This window comes from Leptonotus elevatus, chromosome 17 (genome assembly GCF_054856555.1).
Source record: "Leptonotus elevatus isolate MCC_2025b chromosome 17, RoL_Lele_1.0, whole genome shotgun sequence".
NCBI lineage: Eukaryota > Metazoa > Chordata > Actinopteri > Syngnathiformes > Syngnathidae > Leptonotus > Leptonotus elevatus.
The window spans coordinates 3,872,653-3,890,924 of NC_141255.1; the positions used below are offsets into that span (position 1 = coordinate 3,872,653).

The following is an 18,272-nucleotide window of genomic DNA, read 5'->3' on the forward strand; positions in this document are numbered from 1 at the left end:
ACTCCCCCCCTATAAATACAGAAGTAATGCATAGTGATACTGGTTATGAATTCCAGCAGCCAATTTTAAATGTCAACAAACAACCTCATTTTACCTCCACTTCATTAACACGCAAATGAACATGAGGGCTGCTTGTCTAAAGCCGCCACCCCAATCAAAAGACAGCCATAGCCATGAATGGTTCTTTTCAGAGGTGAAATCAAATGAAAGTTGACTGAGGGGGAGGAATCAGCTTTACTTGGGTATCCCACCCTTCCCCCATTTAGGATCTTGACCTCTTGAATCTGTTGGGGTCCTCCATAAGGAGAAGACAACGCATGAAGACCAAACCCGGAAACACTTCTGCCCGAAAAAATAAAGGTCCAAACAGCCGTGTCATAAGTATTTGCATTCTATATATTTTGTGGTGTAGAGTACCACCCATTGTTTACATTAACTCCTGTTCAAAAAAACATTGTAGAGCGTTCTTTAATCAGAATGTAAGGCGGTATAACACCAGATGGAGCTTATTCTTTTAGCTCTAACCGGAAATGCATACGCATTGCTGTCAGCTTGTCAATTATTCGCGTCGTTATGTGTCATGACTTTAGCCCCGAGTTCCGTGCTCAAACTCCATAATGCGGCGTTACATTCGTGCATTGTTAATGTGCACGGTGTTCGTCGTGTTTTCGGGATTCTACGTTTATATGACACTCTTTGAGGCGGATGTGTCGGCTGGGGCGAACGGAGCGAAGAGGATTTACGTCCCCCCAAGAGTCTCAGGACCCAGGCAAGCGTTCCCAGACAAAACAAAGCCACAAAGCTCACACCGGAAAAACAGGTCAGTAGAAATACACACGCCGTCGTCACTATTTACTCGTTTAGACGACGGACAACTGAATTATCCCGACATTTGCGGCTCAAGATGTTTAGAAAATGGATTGGAAAACTCACTAGCTTATTACGTCATAGCTTGGGTCGTAAACGGGATTCACGCGAGAATTAGAAATGCATGTGACTTGGGGTATGACGTGTTTAGGTACATTCCGGAAAATTGCATAGTGGGGACACCAACGACTTGCCCTCGTGGACTACATGAGTATCCCAGACATTGTGATTTTCAAGGAAAGGATAGAAGTGTTCATATGAAAATACAGTAGTACTGTATACAGTATACATATTCACAAGTTGATTTACTGTGTGCGCCCCTAAAATTTCAGGTTAGGGGCCACTGTGCATGCAGTAAAAAAAAAAAAAAAAAAAATAGTTTGTCTGGAGCCCTATTTTAGTATTTTAGCATCTAAGCTCTCTCTTTAAAAAAAAATAAAAATAAAATACAATAAAAAATAAAAGTGCCTGACCTAAGGGTTCAATGTAAAAAAAAATCTTGACGGTTCTGCCTCAGCACTTTCTGTAGTCAGGTCACTATCTCGCTGTATCTCAGCGCAGCCTCCATTCAGGTTGCCATCTTGCTTGTGCAATATATAATATTTTAGCTACAGTTGTTCAAAATTACTGGAAGATTATTCTAAGGCTTTTGGTTATGTTGAGGCCAAAGTTGAAAATAATTCATCAAGGCAGGCTAGATCATATAAATATATGAATATATATAATAATACGTATTAATTTTTCTGGTTATGGATATTGGGCTCAGTCAAATATATCCTTTGACCTGATTGTTTTGGTATCATGCCATTCAGGTACATTATGCGTCAGAGGGGCCAGCCTGAGGTAGGCGCCCAGAACAGACCTCAGCCCCGCATGGACTTGGCAGTGGTGGCCTGTGGCGAGAGGCTGGATGAGACTGTCACCATGTTAAAGTCAGCAGTGCTTTTCAGCATTAAATGCCTCCACCTGCACATTTTTGCTGAAGACCAGCTGCACGCCAGGTTCAAGGAAGCAGTGAGTAATAATTTGTAAAAAATAAAAAATAAATAAAAAAGATCCAAACCAAAGGATATCTAGAATTTGATTACTCGCGCTGGTTTGCATTCTGGAATTATTAATCACCTGTTTCCTCTGTTGTAGTTGGAATCCTGGCCTGCTTTTATACGCTCCAGGTTCAACTACACAATCTACCCCATTCGCTTCCCCAGTGAAAATGCAGCAGAGTGGAAAAAACTCTTCAAACCCTGTGCCTCCCAGAGACTCTTTCTACCTGTGAGTTGCAAACACTTCTACAACTTAAAAGGGAAGACAATATTTTTGGTAATTCTTGTTTTTGTGCGCAGCTTATCCTAAAGGACGTTGAAGCTTTAGTCTACGTTGATTCCGACATCCTATTCCTACAACCTGTAGACCGCCTGTGGGATTTTCTGTCTCGGTTTGATTCCGTGCAGCTGGCCGCCATGGCCCCTGAGCACGAGGAACCCCGCATCGCTTGGTACAGTCGCTTCGCCCGGCACCCTTTTTACGGCAGGACAGGCATCAACTCGGGGGTCATGCTTATGAATCTCACAAGGTTGAGGAACATGTTTTTTAAGGTGAGGGGATGGTTTGCTTTGTTGTTGTTGTAATACAAGTGGTGACCACAAGATGTCTCTCGTGTACTGTACTTGGTTGAGAATTAAGTACTGGCTTTAGTTACAACATAAAGCCCCCCCCCCCAAAAAAAATCTAATTTTATGCTGACAGAATGATATGACCTCCGTGGGGCTCAAATGGGAGGAGCTACTGATGCCACTCCTTCAAAAATACAAACTCAACATAACCTGGGGAGACCAGGATCTTTTAAATATTATTTTCCACTACAATCCTGGTGAGTAGCACGTCATGTTCATACATATTTGAGTCACAGTTGATGTATAAGGTTGTACTGTACCAAAGTGTCCACTAGATAGCGCCACAACTACATTTTCTTTCCTCCACGTAAAAACAATCATTTGAATCCTTATTGCCTGTTTGTAAACTTTGATTTGTGTGCTTGTTTGTCCAGAGCTCCTCCTGGAGTTTCCGTGTCAGTGGAATTACCGTCCGGATCACTGCATCTACGGCAGCAACTGCGCCTCCGCCGAGGACAACGGGATCTTCGTCATGCACGGCAACCGAGGCGTGTACCACGACCACAAGCAGCCCGCCTTCAGATCGGTTTACGAGGCCATACAAAAGGTGACTTGAAATATCAGTTGTATGCGTTTATATTTTGGCGTCATTACGCAAAACAATGGGAATTGGAAGCATTCATTTGTAGGATTGCACAAATTGAGGGTGTGATCAGAAAGCTAATTTGCATCCCGAGAGGACGTTTATGGGCTGTTTACCAGCAGTGTAATAATATTGACGACGGGGCTGGCATGTACTTAATGATGTCATCCGAGCAAATCTCTTTGCCTTTCTATTAACCATCACATACACCAGGGGATATATAGTCAATCACATGTGCAAAAATCACCTCAGTTGTATCTTTATCTTTTTCATTGTTATTTTTACTCACCTTTATGACGTGCAATTTAGTTACAATTTATTGTAAATAGTTTCTTTTCAACTTTATATCTGTACAAAGCCATTTTCTTAGTAGTCGTCGTAGTGGTGGGCTGTGTCCCGACGTCCACACTTTTCACGCAGCCCCCTCCCCTCACCTCGGGCCATGTTGAATGTTACATTGCGTATATGCCACGGCCTGCTAAAAAGTAAACGTTGGGCCGGAGTTTGGCCACATTGCGTTAAATTAACTCATTTGCTCCCAAAAACGTAAAAATAAGTTCAATTTTAAATGTTTTAAGCGTCCCAAAGACGTACGTATACGTTTTTAATGTTGTTTTTATGCTAGAGCATACAGAAGGCTTGGATGCAGCCTCTCAACTGTAAAGAACGGTTGAAGAAATGGTAGTTATTACATAAACGGCCAGCAGGTGGCAGCAGAGCAACGGAGATGAACCAGGGCCATATTGAAAAAAACACCTCAATTACTCACAATTCTAAATAGATTTGTGAATAATGACGAAACTTAGCTTTATTTTGATGCTAATTGCTGCAAAACGGAAACAGAGAGAAATATACTTTTTTTTTCCTGATGAAAGAAGAGACTTTAATCTTTTATTTGGTAGGTTCCAAAAATGCAAAATCCAGCAAAATAGCTGGGAGTGAAGGGGATTGCTTCTGTGAAAATGGCTGGGAGTGAATGAGTTATAATATAGAACACAATTGTGGACCCTCAACATCTGTTTCACTTTCTCACATGGCCCCTTCAAAAAATAATTGCCCACCCCAGGATTGGATAAATTAACCACGAAAGAGCTAATTATGGTGATTTTATTTCACTGATTACTCTCATTCGGACACTGTTGCAATACCATGAAGGTTTTGATGATCACAGGTGATTGTGTACACAAGCCTATAGAAATACCCTCTTTTTTTTTTCTTTTCTTTTTTTTACCAATTGGACAACAGAAAAATAATTATATGGACAATTTTTTAAAATAGTTTTTAATACTGCATTAATTTGACATGAATCTCATTTTTTTTCTGGCATAATTATAAAAAAAATATGTTAAAAAATATATAAAGGATGTTCTATACCAGCGAATGTATTACTACGGTGAATCCGATTTAAAAAATGTTGTCTTTTACTGTATGTACTTTATATGTATAGAATGGGGAGTGTGCTCCATCATTCTCGCATAGATATCAATAGCAGCAACTGTAAATGCCGCTTTACGACGGGCCAGCATCTTACACGTGTGCTTGTAAAAAAATAAAATAAAATAAAATAAGACGGCACATTTCTCTGTGACCTGGTGTGGCAAGCAAATGAGACGGGCGGTAATTCCTTTTTGATTTCCTTTGAGCACTGTAAAAGCTCCCTCATTACGCTGAAATTTCTCCAGTCATTCCTCGTTATCGCTGGACACCAAAGGGGGAGAAATCTCACCACGCGCTCCTCGCGGATTAACTTTTTAATTTATCCATTTGAGAGATATCAGCTATACCAAAGCTGCCTGAAGCTCCACTTAAAACTGTGTTTTTTTTTGTAGTGGCGTTGGGATTTGTATGTTCTGAGGTCACTGATAGGTTAGAGAAGCTCTTCCACACAAAACTTATATTAGCATGGAAAGGAATTTAACCTAATCCAGTTGAATTCAATTCAATATTTACCCTGACGAGAGTTGAGAAAAAGCACAGCCAGTGTTGCTAAATGAGTGATTTGGTCACTATATTTATTATTGAATTAAGTAACGATAAGGTAAGCAGGATGGTGTGCACCTTTTTTTTTTTTTAAATGGTGCAACAATAATTATTGGCTCATGTTTGAGAGTCACTAGTTAGGTACATTAAATAACTGATGATCCCTTTGACCCTAGTACCCATTTGGCGCCGACCCAGTGTCGTCCCTGCTGGCCCCCCTGGAGAAGCAGCTGCTGAAGACCACGCACACCTACTGCGGGAAATCCCACGCGTTGTTCACCAAGGCGCTGGTGCAAGGCCTGGTCGGCATTAACAGGAAGACGAAGCACGAGTGTTGACATTAGACATACGGTACCTCTGCAAAGCGCACCTGATAAGCCTATTTGGGCTTCTTTTTTTTTTACTTGAATTTCTCTTCTATCGTTACAACCTCCATATTGACTAACTGCAAAAAAAAAAAAAAAAAACTTGAAGAGAAAGCCCTTCACTTTCCATATTGGAGAATTTAACAAACTGTATCAGAAGATGAAATTAGTACGTTGTTTTTTTTAATGAGGTCACTCCACTCGTGTGTGTTTTTATATGATGTGTTTTTATTGTTTTTTTGTTAACTGTGAATTTACAATAATGTTACTATTTTTTGTCGGACGTGCACTGCGAACTTTTTAAACCAAAGTACATTTTGCTACAACATTTTTGAATGTATTAAAGGATGAAATACTGAACTTATAACAAACAGCCATGGTGTTGTTGTGTGTCTTGACCTCCGCCGAACCTCTGGGGCTCGATCGAACCCAGGTTAAGAACCACTGATGTAAACAATGTATTACTTATATTCAGGGACTCATTTTCAGCCCTGGATTTTCAGGGCTCACATCGGCCCACTTTAGTTCTCATTTTAATAAACATACACAATTTTACAGTTTGTGTATAAATGTAAAATAGATGAGCATTCTCTCCAACGATATCTGATCAACAATGTAATTTACAATTGAATGCTCTTACAAGAGTACTATCTTAGTTTATTTGAATAAGTATGAGAACATAAAATGGGCAAAACAGGACAAAAAGAAACTAATAAGCAAATGTACATTAAATGGGGATTAGACATTTTGAATTTCACAAGAAAGACACACTAACCAAATGAAGTTAAATCAGCAAGATTAAGGCAGCTAACTTTGTACTTCCTGTGAGTACTCTTATTTTGAAATGTGTTCTCACCACTTCTGGTGCACACTCCTGAGCTTACAAGAGAGCAACGGTAATCGTAGGAAGCTTTGTTGCTGTTACTAGTAACACTTGTGATTGTGTTTTGCCTCTTCTATGTGTTATTTTTTTTGTACAGACAAGGTTTAATATAGTTATATTGTTTCTATTCATGGATGAAAGTTTTGCTACTTTTGATATTCAATTATTGTAACTCGGTGAAACCCTTAGTAACAAAGGCAGGCAGTCAGTTCTATATACTGTATAAAAGGGGTAGTTGCTACGCACTTCCGACTTCCGGGTTTCACACATCAGCGCCGTTTCCTGACCGCGTTCCAACACTCGCACCCCCCCCCCCCCCCTCACACAAGTTGAAAATCACAAAAACAAAACAATCGCCACCTTTTCAGCAGTTTCAATGCTAGTAGACAGTAGACTTTCTTCCCAAGCACCTAATGGAGACGGATGGCGTGCTTGTGCAGCAGATCGATGCACATGTCAATAATCTAAAAGCAGACCACCTGAGGTGCTTCGCTGTGTGCGCGTGAGCTCGGAGGTGCTCATAAAGTATAAGTGATGGGCCAATAACAGAGGCCTAGAGCTGTGATACTGTACAACATTGACTAAGGGGAATGATTTGATGTTTTTCCCCATTAGGAGGTGGATACAGGCGTCTGGGTGTAGCCCCCCGGGCGCATTGATACATTGCATCAAAAATAGGTGTCATTCATCACTATGTATCTATACGAGAGCTTATCAATTACTTTTATTGAGCTGTGCCTCGATGCAACATGTAGTAGACTATAGGCCCCGTAGGGAAGCACAGACAATGGCTTGAATTGAGCAGCACGTTGTAAAATTCAATATTATCCATCCTGGCAACGCTTTTATCAAACTATGTTTTATATCATAGTAAAAACACAAATTGGGATTTTCTTTTCCAGCATATTAAGCAGCCAGGGTGAAGGACAAAAAAAAAAAAAAGAGATAAAACTGAGAGTGAACGTGAAGTACCTCAAGGTGAGGTTGCCCATTTTTTTTTCCCATATTGTGACAGACGGCATGAGTGCACTTTGAAAGGCCTGATCAAGTGTGTTTTGATGGGGGGTGGGGGGCGAGGGTGGGGGTTGGGGGGGCATGGTCTGTCACAAGCAATGCAGCAATTAGGGCATCTTGTGTGCCCTTGCTTTTGGATGTTGCACACACAAAATGCTTTCATCAAAAGAACACAACCTAGAGATGTCCAATACTCAAGTTCTAACACATCCAGGCTAGGACATTTTGTATTGACTATTTTGGCTTCTTTTTTTTCTTTTTTTTACCTCTAAAAATCGAAATAATCGATTTAGATGTATCATTTTTCTTTTATTGTACTTTTATTTTATCATGTAATGTTTTTCTTTCAAAACATCAATCCCTCCATCCATTTTCTTAACTGCTTATCCTCACAAGGATTCTTTCAAAGCAAGTCATTTGAATTATGTATTTTGGGTATCCTCTTCCTGACTGGCTCGGACAAATCACATGATTCTACTGACTTTAATGATATCGTTGCTTTATGTCATCAATTATTGACTAGTGCCCGACCAATTATATTAATCGGCCGATTATAATATATATTATATTATGATATAATTCAGACATCTGCTAAAAAAAAAAAAAAAATCGGTCAATTAGGCCAAATGGCTGATTATTTCCCCCATAGAACGTTATCCTCAGAGAAACCCCAAATTTCCGACGCTGTTAAAGTACCAGAATGCACCATATTGCTTACGTAGCATTAGCAACTAGCAAGTGTGGAGCGTATGTTATTCTGGTTATTCTGTTGCCCCCCAAACGTCCTTTAAGCTGTTTAATGACATCCCAGTTGGAGTTAACTGTAAAATTAACACACGACAATAATAATAACATCCATTGTATATTCAAATACAAAAAATGCTTCGTTTTTGCAACATCGCTTGCCTAGCGCTAATGCTAAAAGCAAAGGGACGATCCCATTCAAACCCTAACCGGAAGTTAGCATCGACTTCGGGAGTGTTTTTCTTTCACATAACGAATATTCACACACAAATGCAGTGGGAACATATACACACAGGTAAGATAACACGACACAAAGGCCCAAATTTTTCACGATGTGTGAAAAATTTCTATTTTAGAATTAAATCGGAACTTTCTTCTGTACTCACTTTAAGTGTGTACACCATGGATCCGCGGCACCACACTGCCCCCAAGAGGCCAAAACGCGCAGGAACAATCAGTATGTTCTTACCGGTTTTCCAGTTGCTATTATTTGAGTATATTCTATTCTTATTTCACATTTTTATTTTGTCATTGCCCTTTCAAGTTATATTTAAAGTTGATATTTCAAGAATTCAAATAATTTATTTTCTCAGAATTCAAGGATGCAAGGATGGATATTTTTTTTGCCTTAACACACATTTCCTCATGATATTTTTCCAGCCCAATTATGTACTCTAAACATCTCAAGTACAGCAGTTGTAAACTAGTAAGAATAGTTTTAATATTGACACATAAATCTATACAATAACCTTGTATACTTCATGGCATTTTTTGATAAGGTCATACTATAGACTTGTCATTCAAAGCAGAGTGAATCTTAATAGCAAACGTTAGGAATGGAGCGGGGGAATAATTTTATGCATTATACATATATATTTTTAAACAATGGGTATTTTTTTCGGCCAAAAATCGTCATTGTCCTAAAAAAAAATGCATATCGGTCGGGCCCTATTATTGACACTTTTTTTTTATTGGATTACAAAGTTAAACAACTTAAACTGTGAGGGTGCATATGTTTATTTTTTCATACCTGAAAACGTGTAATTTTACTGGGGTTTTATATGCTCCACTGGAACCGCACTCTATAAACACAGCCGGGCCGCTCCAACTCCGAGTGTTATTTCTGCACATTTGCTCGTGCACGTGCGTGTGCTCGTACATTGCACAGCAGGGGGGCATTTACATGTTGTAATAGGGTCTATATATCATGGCTGTCCGTGTCATGTAGCAAACCCCCCCTTATTCAAATGTGTGCACGTTTGATGTCCGGTGAGATGGAATGTGACATCTTTGCTCGGCTTGGTCACATCAAGACTGCACAGATTGCTTTATTTATTTACTTCACAGCTTGTGAGCTCTGCCCGCTTGTCAGACTGCAAATGCCACATAGAGCCAAGACTGAGGATTTCTGGCCACTTTTTTTTTTTTTTTTTCTGCTTTAGGGAGCCAGCTCAAGGAAATCTCAGTGTTTCTGCCAAATGTGGACATCATTTTTTTTTTTTTTGCTACTTTAGGGAGCCAGCTCAAGGAAATCTCAGTGTTTCTGCCAAATGTGGACATCAGTATTATATTTATAGTCAGTGAGGAGGACAAAAATGTCACTTCTGCAAAAGATATTCTCATATATGATTGACACTACGAGATCAAAAGAAGCAAACATTGTATTTGTTTCAGCTAATGAAACATTTGCAGCCTCTATTTTCCATTCAGTGTGAGTTTGTTAGCCTTGAGAGCCAAAATAGGTTGTTGCCTACAAAAGACATCCAAGGATGATGACGAGAGGCCGCAAAATAGGACAGAAGTGGTTCAAAAAGCTATTCTAATGCTCTCTTCTTTTTTTTTTTCAAGCATAGTGAGGATACTGAAAGATACTAAAAGGCTGAAAAAATGAGTTTGAGTTGTTTTAAATTGTGCATGCTGCTACCACAGTATGTATCCAAAATCCGATCTCTTCAAACACGCACACATTTCCCCTGCGAGCTTTTCAATTAGGTAATTACGTGGACACTGGCGGTCTATTGTAGAGGCACCTGTCCCCCTGTAGACAGCAATTACCTGCCTGGCTGGAGGCAAGTTACAGGCAATTGTCTCAGTGTGTATGGGGGAGGAGGAGGAGGGGGGTGGGGGTGTATTGTATGTCCGCCAAGTTTGTGTTTCATCCGCAGTTTAAGTGAATCCAAGTCGCTCATTTTCAGTTGAGTGAGTGAGACGGAAGCGAAGTGTGGTAAAATGCTCTATGTGATTAATTTGTACAAATTTGCTGCTGCCTAAAATGTATGCATTTTTATTCACATGCCTTTGAAATGGCGGCAAACCTATTGTCAAAATATATATATTTTTTTTTTTGGGGTGATTCTTGAGAATATACTCCTCGTACCCCAAAGAAGTCCATTACTAAGCAATTTTGAGAATGTCAAACGGCCAATATGCGGGGATTCACTTCAATATAGATCAAATGAGCAAATGACAAATCAGGACTGTCTAGTTGAACGCAACACTCTAAAAGCCGTTGGGTCAAAAATAACCCAAAAATGTGATCGATTTCTACAAAAATAACACAGAAAGTTCCGTCAAATTGACCCTAATAGTGACCCAACAGTTTTTAGAGTTGTAGCACTCTATGTAATAATTTCCTGAAAATTTAACTGACTTAACACAATCAAAAAATGTAAACCCAATAACGTACCGTACTAATTTCACCAATAATGCAATAAAAAATCATGACGACCAATGTTGTAATAATATTTTTACCGATAATGTAAGAGCAGAAATATTGGCAGCAATCAAGTGGGCGGAGCTTACATTGATGAACTCGCTGCAGAGTTGGTTTAACACAGAATAGATCAACTCTGTCAAATAACTCCAATACTGACCTCCGTTTAAATCAGATGGTGTTAAAAATACACTTTGGGAAGTTGAAATCAACTCTGAAATATTTAATACCAAAATTTTAACACCCCATTTTTTTGCAGTCTTAGATTATCAAAACACAAAATGTAGAACTTTCGACTGAAAGTGAACATATATCTTACATTATCTGTCAAGTTCATTATAAGTTTGGAGAAAAAAGATCCACCTGAAAATAATAATAAATCCCCAATGGTGTAATACGGTATTACATTTTTTTTAATTACAATATCAGTTATTGGTGGAATTACATTTTTGAGTTGTATTTTTGATCGAGTTGAGTGCAAGATGTATTAAACTTTCAGGTGTTATTACATTTTCAGGAAATTATTACATAGGGTGCTAACAAGAGTGGTGGAAGTGGATGTCGCATGTATACACAGCTTAATTGGCCCTTTAGCCATCTATTCCTGTCACTATGTTGTTGAATAGATAGAAAAACAAAAACACAATATTTTTTTAGTAAATAAATCATTAAGTGAATATTGCACTGATTATGCTGTATTTGGGGGGGCGGGGGGGGGGGGGGGGTGGATAACCCCACTTCCCTACAAATTCCAACCTGCCCGTTTGCGGCCGTCTTATCTCTTCCAGAGGCTCCCTCGGGTGTCAATTTACACCCTGGGTCCATTTTATTGATCTGCTTGGAAGACTTGGAAAATTCGTTAAGACAAGATGAAATGCCAACTACAAATTGACGGAAGCATGCTGTCCACGTGTGTGTGTGTGTGTGTGTGTGTGTGTGTGTGTGTGTGTGTGTGTGTGTGTGTGTGTGTGTGTGTGTGTGTTTCACACATTGTAATTGTCCAAGCCGGAAAGGTGGAAAAACACCTGCTATCTGTTCCCATGGCGATAAGGATCTGCTGTGTTAATTAAAGCCTTTTAAGTTGTTGTTATGCCGCGTGATGGACGGTTTAAAGTGTGAATGCTGCCATCAGGCTATTAATCAATCGAGCTTAATTATCTTTATAGGGGGTGGGGGGGTGGGGGGCAGCCATACTGTACATGAAGATGATTTGTCTATCACTCGACATGACGTCAGTGATTAAATGCATAAGCTAACAGTTCAAAAAGCACCCTGGTGGCTTTCAATGTCCGCGTAATCAAATGCATTCAGAGAAGCTTATCAGTCCTGTTTATCAAGCCCTGATGTTTCCGGAGAGAGGATATGAGGTTGATGGCGTTTCTTTTTTGTTTTGTTTGCGATCAATCACCAGCATAGTCGGGAGCAAGGGGCGACTAACGAGATCTCCTAACGAGGGAACGCGGTAAAAGGATGTAATTGGGGGGGAAAACTCATGATTATCTAGTCTGAGAAGATGGATCTTGCACTGTCTGGGGAGAAGAGTGGCGGTCGTGAGGTGAAGGCAAAAGAGAAAAGTCAATATGAAAACACTTCGGGAGGCAGGAAGGCAGATAAAAAAAAAAAAACGCGGAAGGTGACACGAGTTTGACCGACATTTATCCAAGGCGGCGAAGTTAGCTATGTTGTGCTTCATCGCTTGTGCACTTGCTGATCTTTAAGCAATCATTTTTGTCATGGCTTTTACACTATGTTTGTCAACAGACAAAGTCCAAAATTAAGAGTTGCGCGCCTTCCGCACAATACAAAGTTGACAAACAAGAAGAGGATGTCCCTTCAATGTAATACAGAATCATATTACCTCCAGTTTAATTATGATGATTTGCTTGGCTTATTATAGCAAGGAATCAAACTCACAGTGTGGCCTTCCAGTCTTTGTGTCTTATGCTCAAATGACTCAATGGCGTCAATCCAGGTGAGGCAACAGCAGAGGAGGGAGACGGAATCAGCGCCTGGGAAGCAAAGAGCGGGGCAGACAAAACAAGAAAAAGAAAACTGAAAAGTCTTGCATGAGGATGACGGAAATTCTATTTCATGTTTGTCTAATGCAGTCTTTCTCAAATAGTTACTAATAATATATAATATATTATGGTGGCAAAGTGGAAGTCGACCTTAAACATTTCTTGACAATAACATGTTCTATGTGACCTCACTAGTGTAAACATGACATTCTGATTAATATTACATTTTTGGAATATGAGTTATGAAGCAAAATCCAGCCGTTTTTATCCATCTCAGGGGGCGGCCATTTTTGCAGATGACATCACAGTTGCTCAGGAAACAACCAATCAGAGCTCACCTGTTTTCTGACGTCGCGCTGTGATTGGTTGTTACCTGAGCCTTGAGCAATTATGATGTCATCTTCAGTCGACAGCAAGTGGCAAAATGGCCGCCCACTGAGATGGATAAAAATGGCTGCTTAACTCATATTCCACTAACGCAATATTAACCAGAATACCATATTTAGACTAAAATAATAATAATAATTTATGGGTTGAGAGTAGGAAAACTTAGAAAAAAATAGTTTTTACATTTACAACAGATATAAAATGTGTGATTAATCGTGAGTTAAATACTGAAGTCATGCGATTAATTACAAAACAAATTAATCGCCTGACGCTCCTAATTCTTAATAATCTTTTGTTCTTTCTTTTTTTTTATAATCTTTTCTTCTTTCTTTAAAAAAAAAAGATTATTAAAAAATAGGGGCGTCAGGCAATTTAATTTAATTTAATTATAACTAATCGCATGACTTCACTAGTTAACTCACGATTAATCACACATTTTATATCTATTCTAAATGTACAATTTAAAAAAATCTAGGTTTTCATACTCATAGAAATATTTCAAATGATTTTTTGACGTCTATAGCCGTCAATGGCAGTGAATGAGTTAATAACTTGAAAACAACATCATATAATCGGGTCTTTCCGTACTTCTGTTCTACACATCCATGAATACATTTTATTGCCGATATAGACTGTTCAACTTACAGTTTCATTCAAATGTGGCAACTCAAAAGAGAGTCAATTCTGCTTGCTCAAGATGATTGCCGTTTTTTTAAATTATTTTTTTTACAGGCACCAATAAAAGTGTTTTGAATGGGTTGCGTTTGCAACGTGGCGCATTCGTGATCGATTCAGCGCGGCCTTGAATCTCTACGCTAGCGAGCATCGCATTTCATCCGTCAGGGCGGATACTGTTAATGTTTTATTGGCCAATGGCAATTAAAATTTTACATGTTCATCGCTGCTGATGGAAGCTCTCGGTAATTGCCTCGCCCGCCCGGCTGGTTATCCTTTACGCCATGTTTTCATGTTTTTAGACATGTTTTCAATATCTAATGATCCACTTTTAGTCCCTATACTTGAAAATGTTATTTTTATTTTTTTTACTGTTACTCCCCACATTTATAAAACTGAAGCGTTTTCTTTCATTGTAGCAAATGACGCACATTTATAGTGTGACTACTGTTATTGACAGTAAGAATTCAGAATTAATTTTTCAACTTTCTAATATTTCTCCCATACCGTGTGTGACATTCTTCCAACAAATCTATTATATTCTTTCGGGCTTCAAACCTAGGCAATAATTGAGACCCTATAAATGATAGAATATTAGGTTAGCTCTGACAGTGTGTGACTCACAAACAAACGTGACACAGCAGATTTGCAAGAAATTAAAAGCGTAACTACTCATATATGCTGACAGAGCTAACATAAGGTATCGGTATCGTTATTTCAAGGTACCTCTTGTGGCCATTTCCCGTTCAAGAACTAGAAATTGGAAGAATGGAAAATGTATTTTAAGGTAAAATACAATATATATATATATATATATATATTAGGGGTGTGAATTGCCTAGTACCTGGCGATTTAATTCGTATCACGATTCATAGGTCACAATTCAATTCGATACAGATTAATACGAATCTATAAATTGATTATTGCGATTTTTTTTTTTTACTCAAATTTAGAAAATACTAATCTTTTTCTAAATTTGTGATTAATCGTGAGTTAAATAAAACACTGTAAGATTTGTATGAAATTGTATTTGTCTGTTTCATGTTTGAACAGCACTGAAATAAAATATTAAGGCTTAATGTTCCATTAATATAACATTCTTCCATGCTTAATGTCCTTGTCTGCCTCCTCACTATCAGCAGAGTGCTCAAACAAGCGAGACATTCCCAGTCCTGCACGTCGTCCTCCCTTTAAAGTGCACCAACAAGACACATCGCGCCCAAGACAGCGGACACATGCGTAGATTGTTTGGATTTACAGCCCTGTCGAGGAATAATTAAATCTCCTAATTGCGTCAAGAAAGAGCTCCCGCGGGAGCAACGCAGCTCCAAAACAAAGAAAGATTAATAAGGGAAAGATATGACGGAGCCTCGGCGGAGGATGGGTTGGGTGGGCGGTCTGGGAGAGGGCCGGGTTTGAAGATGTGGGCAAGCAAAGCTTAATCACTTTATCTGATTGCTATCTGGAGCCGTGAATCACAATTAGTTGTCTTTTTTGTCAGTTTTGCGGAGTCCATTTCCATGATTAGACCCTGCGTCTTGTCAACCAACATCCTGTGAACATACGCTTTAACCCAGGGTTTCCCAACCTGTATTAAGCCAAGGCACATATTTTACACTGGACTCATCTCATCAATCAAATCTAACACCCATCTCATGACACATAAAGTACTGTATTGCATACATCATATATTTAGTGTGTTGTCACTTATTTCTATATCGCACTATATTCACTTTTAACCACACACTGCTTAAAAAAAAAAAACTAAATAAAAAGTATAACTTAATTTGGGGGCTTTTAATATTGTCACACATTGATGTGGGCATAAGTAGAGATGTACATGTTAATTTTGGTGGCGACTGGCTATAGTTTTCTTACATTAAGCTAAATTAAGATTTTTCTCTATAGTGAGCGTCTATGGGGAGGAAAAAGCTGAATGGCTATAAAATCCAAAAATACTGTGGCGATTGTTTTTGATATTTTCAGAAGCTGAGGTAGGCATAAACAGTTAATTTTGGTTGTGACAATATAACATTACATTAAAAGCCTCTTTAAGCTTTTTTTACATTAAGAGTTTCAGACTGTAGTTATACTTGTTTATTTATTTTTATTTTTTGCATTGTGTGGTTAAATATAGTAAGATATAGAAATATAAACATAGGACCTCACAGTTCCTAACCAGATCTATTACAATCATGCCATTTTTAATGAGGACAAAATACGTGCATGTCTGTTTTTAAGAAAACAATGTACAGAAGGGTTTCTTAATATATTTTCGTTTTCAAATACATACAAAAACGACCCATTGCTAAACTACAAAAAAAAAAACGTTTAATGTGATGCTTTTACACCCCATGTGTGCTCGTGTTCCAAAATTCCATTCAAAGATGACACAAAATAGTGACGAACAGCAAACTAGGTTGATTGGTTTGCTCCCTCACCTGTGTGAACACATTGCAGTAAAGTTGGTCCAGGATGCTTGAAAGCGAATCCAACACAACAGCCACTTGTCCAATGAAGCCACAACAAGCGTTTTTAACACAATTAAGCGTTGAAACGTTGTTTTTAAACGACACAAATTTTCTAATTCGATGTTGTTTTGTATACTTCAGAGACCGGTGTTGAGCAGGCAAGCTCTTCTTCTTTGCAAAGCTAAGGGGTTCGGAGGCGCTGGTGAGCGATGGGTACCACCCTGTGGTTAACACTAGTATTACATCTTTAAATGGCCCAGGAGCAGTAAATATTTTTTTTGTTTCAAAAATTAATCGAGGGTCAGTCACTCTGAGTGTTGGCCGCCAGTTGCTCATCCCCGTTATAAATTGTACATATGTTACAGCCACATTTTTAGGTTTTGTTTTATTTTTTGGGTGAGTATGTTCACGTTACACGAGCTAGAGTGCTTTGTCTCCATTTTATTATGCTGGTTGTCAGTGTATTCTGTACGTTAATGCATATCTATCTTAATTATGGACAAACATGAGACAATGGGTTTTTCAATGGCTCGTCCTTTGTTTATGCTCACAAGGAAGAAGCCGCATCCTCTCCAGACAGTCACCTTGTAGCAGGCTTCCTCCTCTTCCCCGCAATCCCCTTTGGTTGTCCTGGTTACCTGCAGATAAGCCACTAGCGTAATTTAGTTAGCTTGTTATCTCCAAGTAGAACGGGGAAGTGGGCAAATGAGGCACTTTGATGCATCGTCCCCCCCACAACCACAACCCCCTCCGGAGAGATTTGCTTGATTACGCTGCAGTGGTAAAAGTGCAGTTTTTACAAGTTCAACTGTACATTTGTTCCCTGTGTGGATGTGCAGGAATGTAGCAGGCCTCTCTCCGCAGAGCCTCCCAAGTATCACCTGGGGTAATTGTGGATGCTAATCTGCGATTCAGTTTGATAGTGTCTACATGAAATATTCACGCGTCTCTTCCGCTGTAAGCTGCCAGCAGCCCTCTTTTGTGGCATCATCACATGTATGATATCGGCAAGAGGCTCCCTGTGAGAGCTTGTGCGCGAGCGCGAGACACTTGGGGGGATCGGACGAGCATGAATCTTGACAGTTGTTCACCGCCGCGTGATGCCGCTTCTCACCTGAAGCGCCGACGTCCTTCATGACCATCTGCCTGCCGTTCGCTGTTAATTGATTTGTCCTTGTACTGAAGCGTCTTAGAGGAGCGGATGCGAACATGTTTGGGAAAAAAAACTTGGCATGACGAGACGAAGACAGTAAGTCTGAAAATGTAAGTCCGAGCAATTTTAAAAGTGTCTGAATTCAAAGTTGAGAGTTTTTTCTGCGCAACCTGGACATTTTTCTGTAATACATTAAAGATGGCACAAGATGGCACCAAATCCTCGGTTTATAGAAAAATAGTAATTGATGTCAAGATAGAATGATTAGGGGATAAATCTCACCTGAGATTAAAATTTAACACTAGAATAAGGACGCAATTCTCATCCGCTTGTCAATATAAGTTGCTGGCATAGGTATTTGAAGTAAACAATCATTTTTGGACCATTTTAACTCATTCACTGCCATTGACGGCTATAGACGTCAAAAATTCATTTGAACTATTCCTATTAGTTTCACATTTTTTCCCACTTTTGTTAACAAGACTAGATTTTTAAAAAATTGTATTAGAACAGATATTAAATTTGTGATTAATTGTGAAGTCATGAGATTAATTACGATTTTAAAAAAATCGCCTGGCGGCCCTAATTTTTAATAATCTTTTCTTTAAAAAAAAAAAAAATTACAAATGAATATATATATATATATTTTTGTTTAAAATAAAAGATTATTAAAAATTAGGGGCATCAGGCGATTAAAATTTGTAATCGTAATTAATCACATGAGTTAACTCACGATTAATCACAAA

The 18,272-nt window shown here is 38.9% G+C and overlaps 2 protein-coding genes across 4 annotated transcripts in view; one reads left to right on the forward strand and one right to left on the reverse strand.

The window, feature by feature from the left end:
• The window catches only part of pphln1 (periphilin 1), a 42,523-nt gene extending 25,988 nt beyond the window's left edge, over positions 1 to 16,535 (reverse strand). For both annotated transcript variants that reach the window (XM_086058040.1, XM_086058042.1), the window contains exons 1-2: positions 16,344 to 16,535; positions 12,737 to 12,831 (exon numbers count right to left, since the gene is read on the reverse strand). The gene's annotated coding sequence lies outside the window, so the exon portion shown is untranslated. The remainder of the gene's footprint in view (positions 1 to 12,736; positions 12,832 to 16,343) is intronic.
• On the forward strand, positions 536 to 5,839 carry gxylt1b (glucoside xylosyltransferase 1b). 2 transcript variants are annotated; one of them, XM_086060286.1, is made up of 7 exons: positions 536 to 820; positions 1,680 to 1,881; positions 2,008 to 2,139; positions 2,211 to 2,462; positions 2,614 to 2,737; positions 2,915 to 3,087; positions 5,280 to 5,839. In XM_086060286.1, exons 1-7 carry the CDS (start codon positions 618 to 620, stop codon positions 5,439 to 5,441), a joined length of 1,248 nt encoding a protein of 415 aa, XP_085916412.1. In that variant the 5' UTR covers positions 536 to 617; the 3' UTR covers positions 5,442 to 5,839. The 2 variants fall into 2 exon arrangements, with proteins under 2 accessions (XP_085916412.1, XP_085916413.1); XM_086060287.1 differs by lacking the exon at positions 2,614 to 2,737.
• Positions 16,536 to 18,272: the final 1,737 nt, after the last annotated feature.

Excerpts from the sequence above, each read along its gene's own strand:
- gxylt1b (XM_086060286.1), top strand. The coding sequence starts at position 618 with ATGCGGCGTTACATTCGTGCATTGTTAATGTGCACGGTGTTCGTCGTG. Across the intron at positions 2,463-2,613 it reads TGAGGAACATGTTTTTTAAG|AATGATATGACCTCCGTGGG; the intron begins GTGAGGGGATGG and ends TTATGCTGACAG. Across the intron at positions 3,088-5,279 it reads TTTACGAGGCCATACAAAAG|TACCCATTTGGCGCCGACCC; the intron begins GTGACTTGAAAT and ends CTTTGACCCTAG.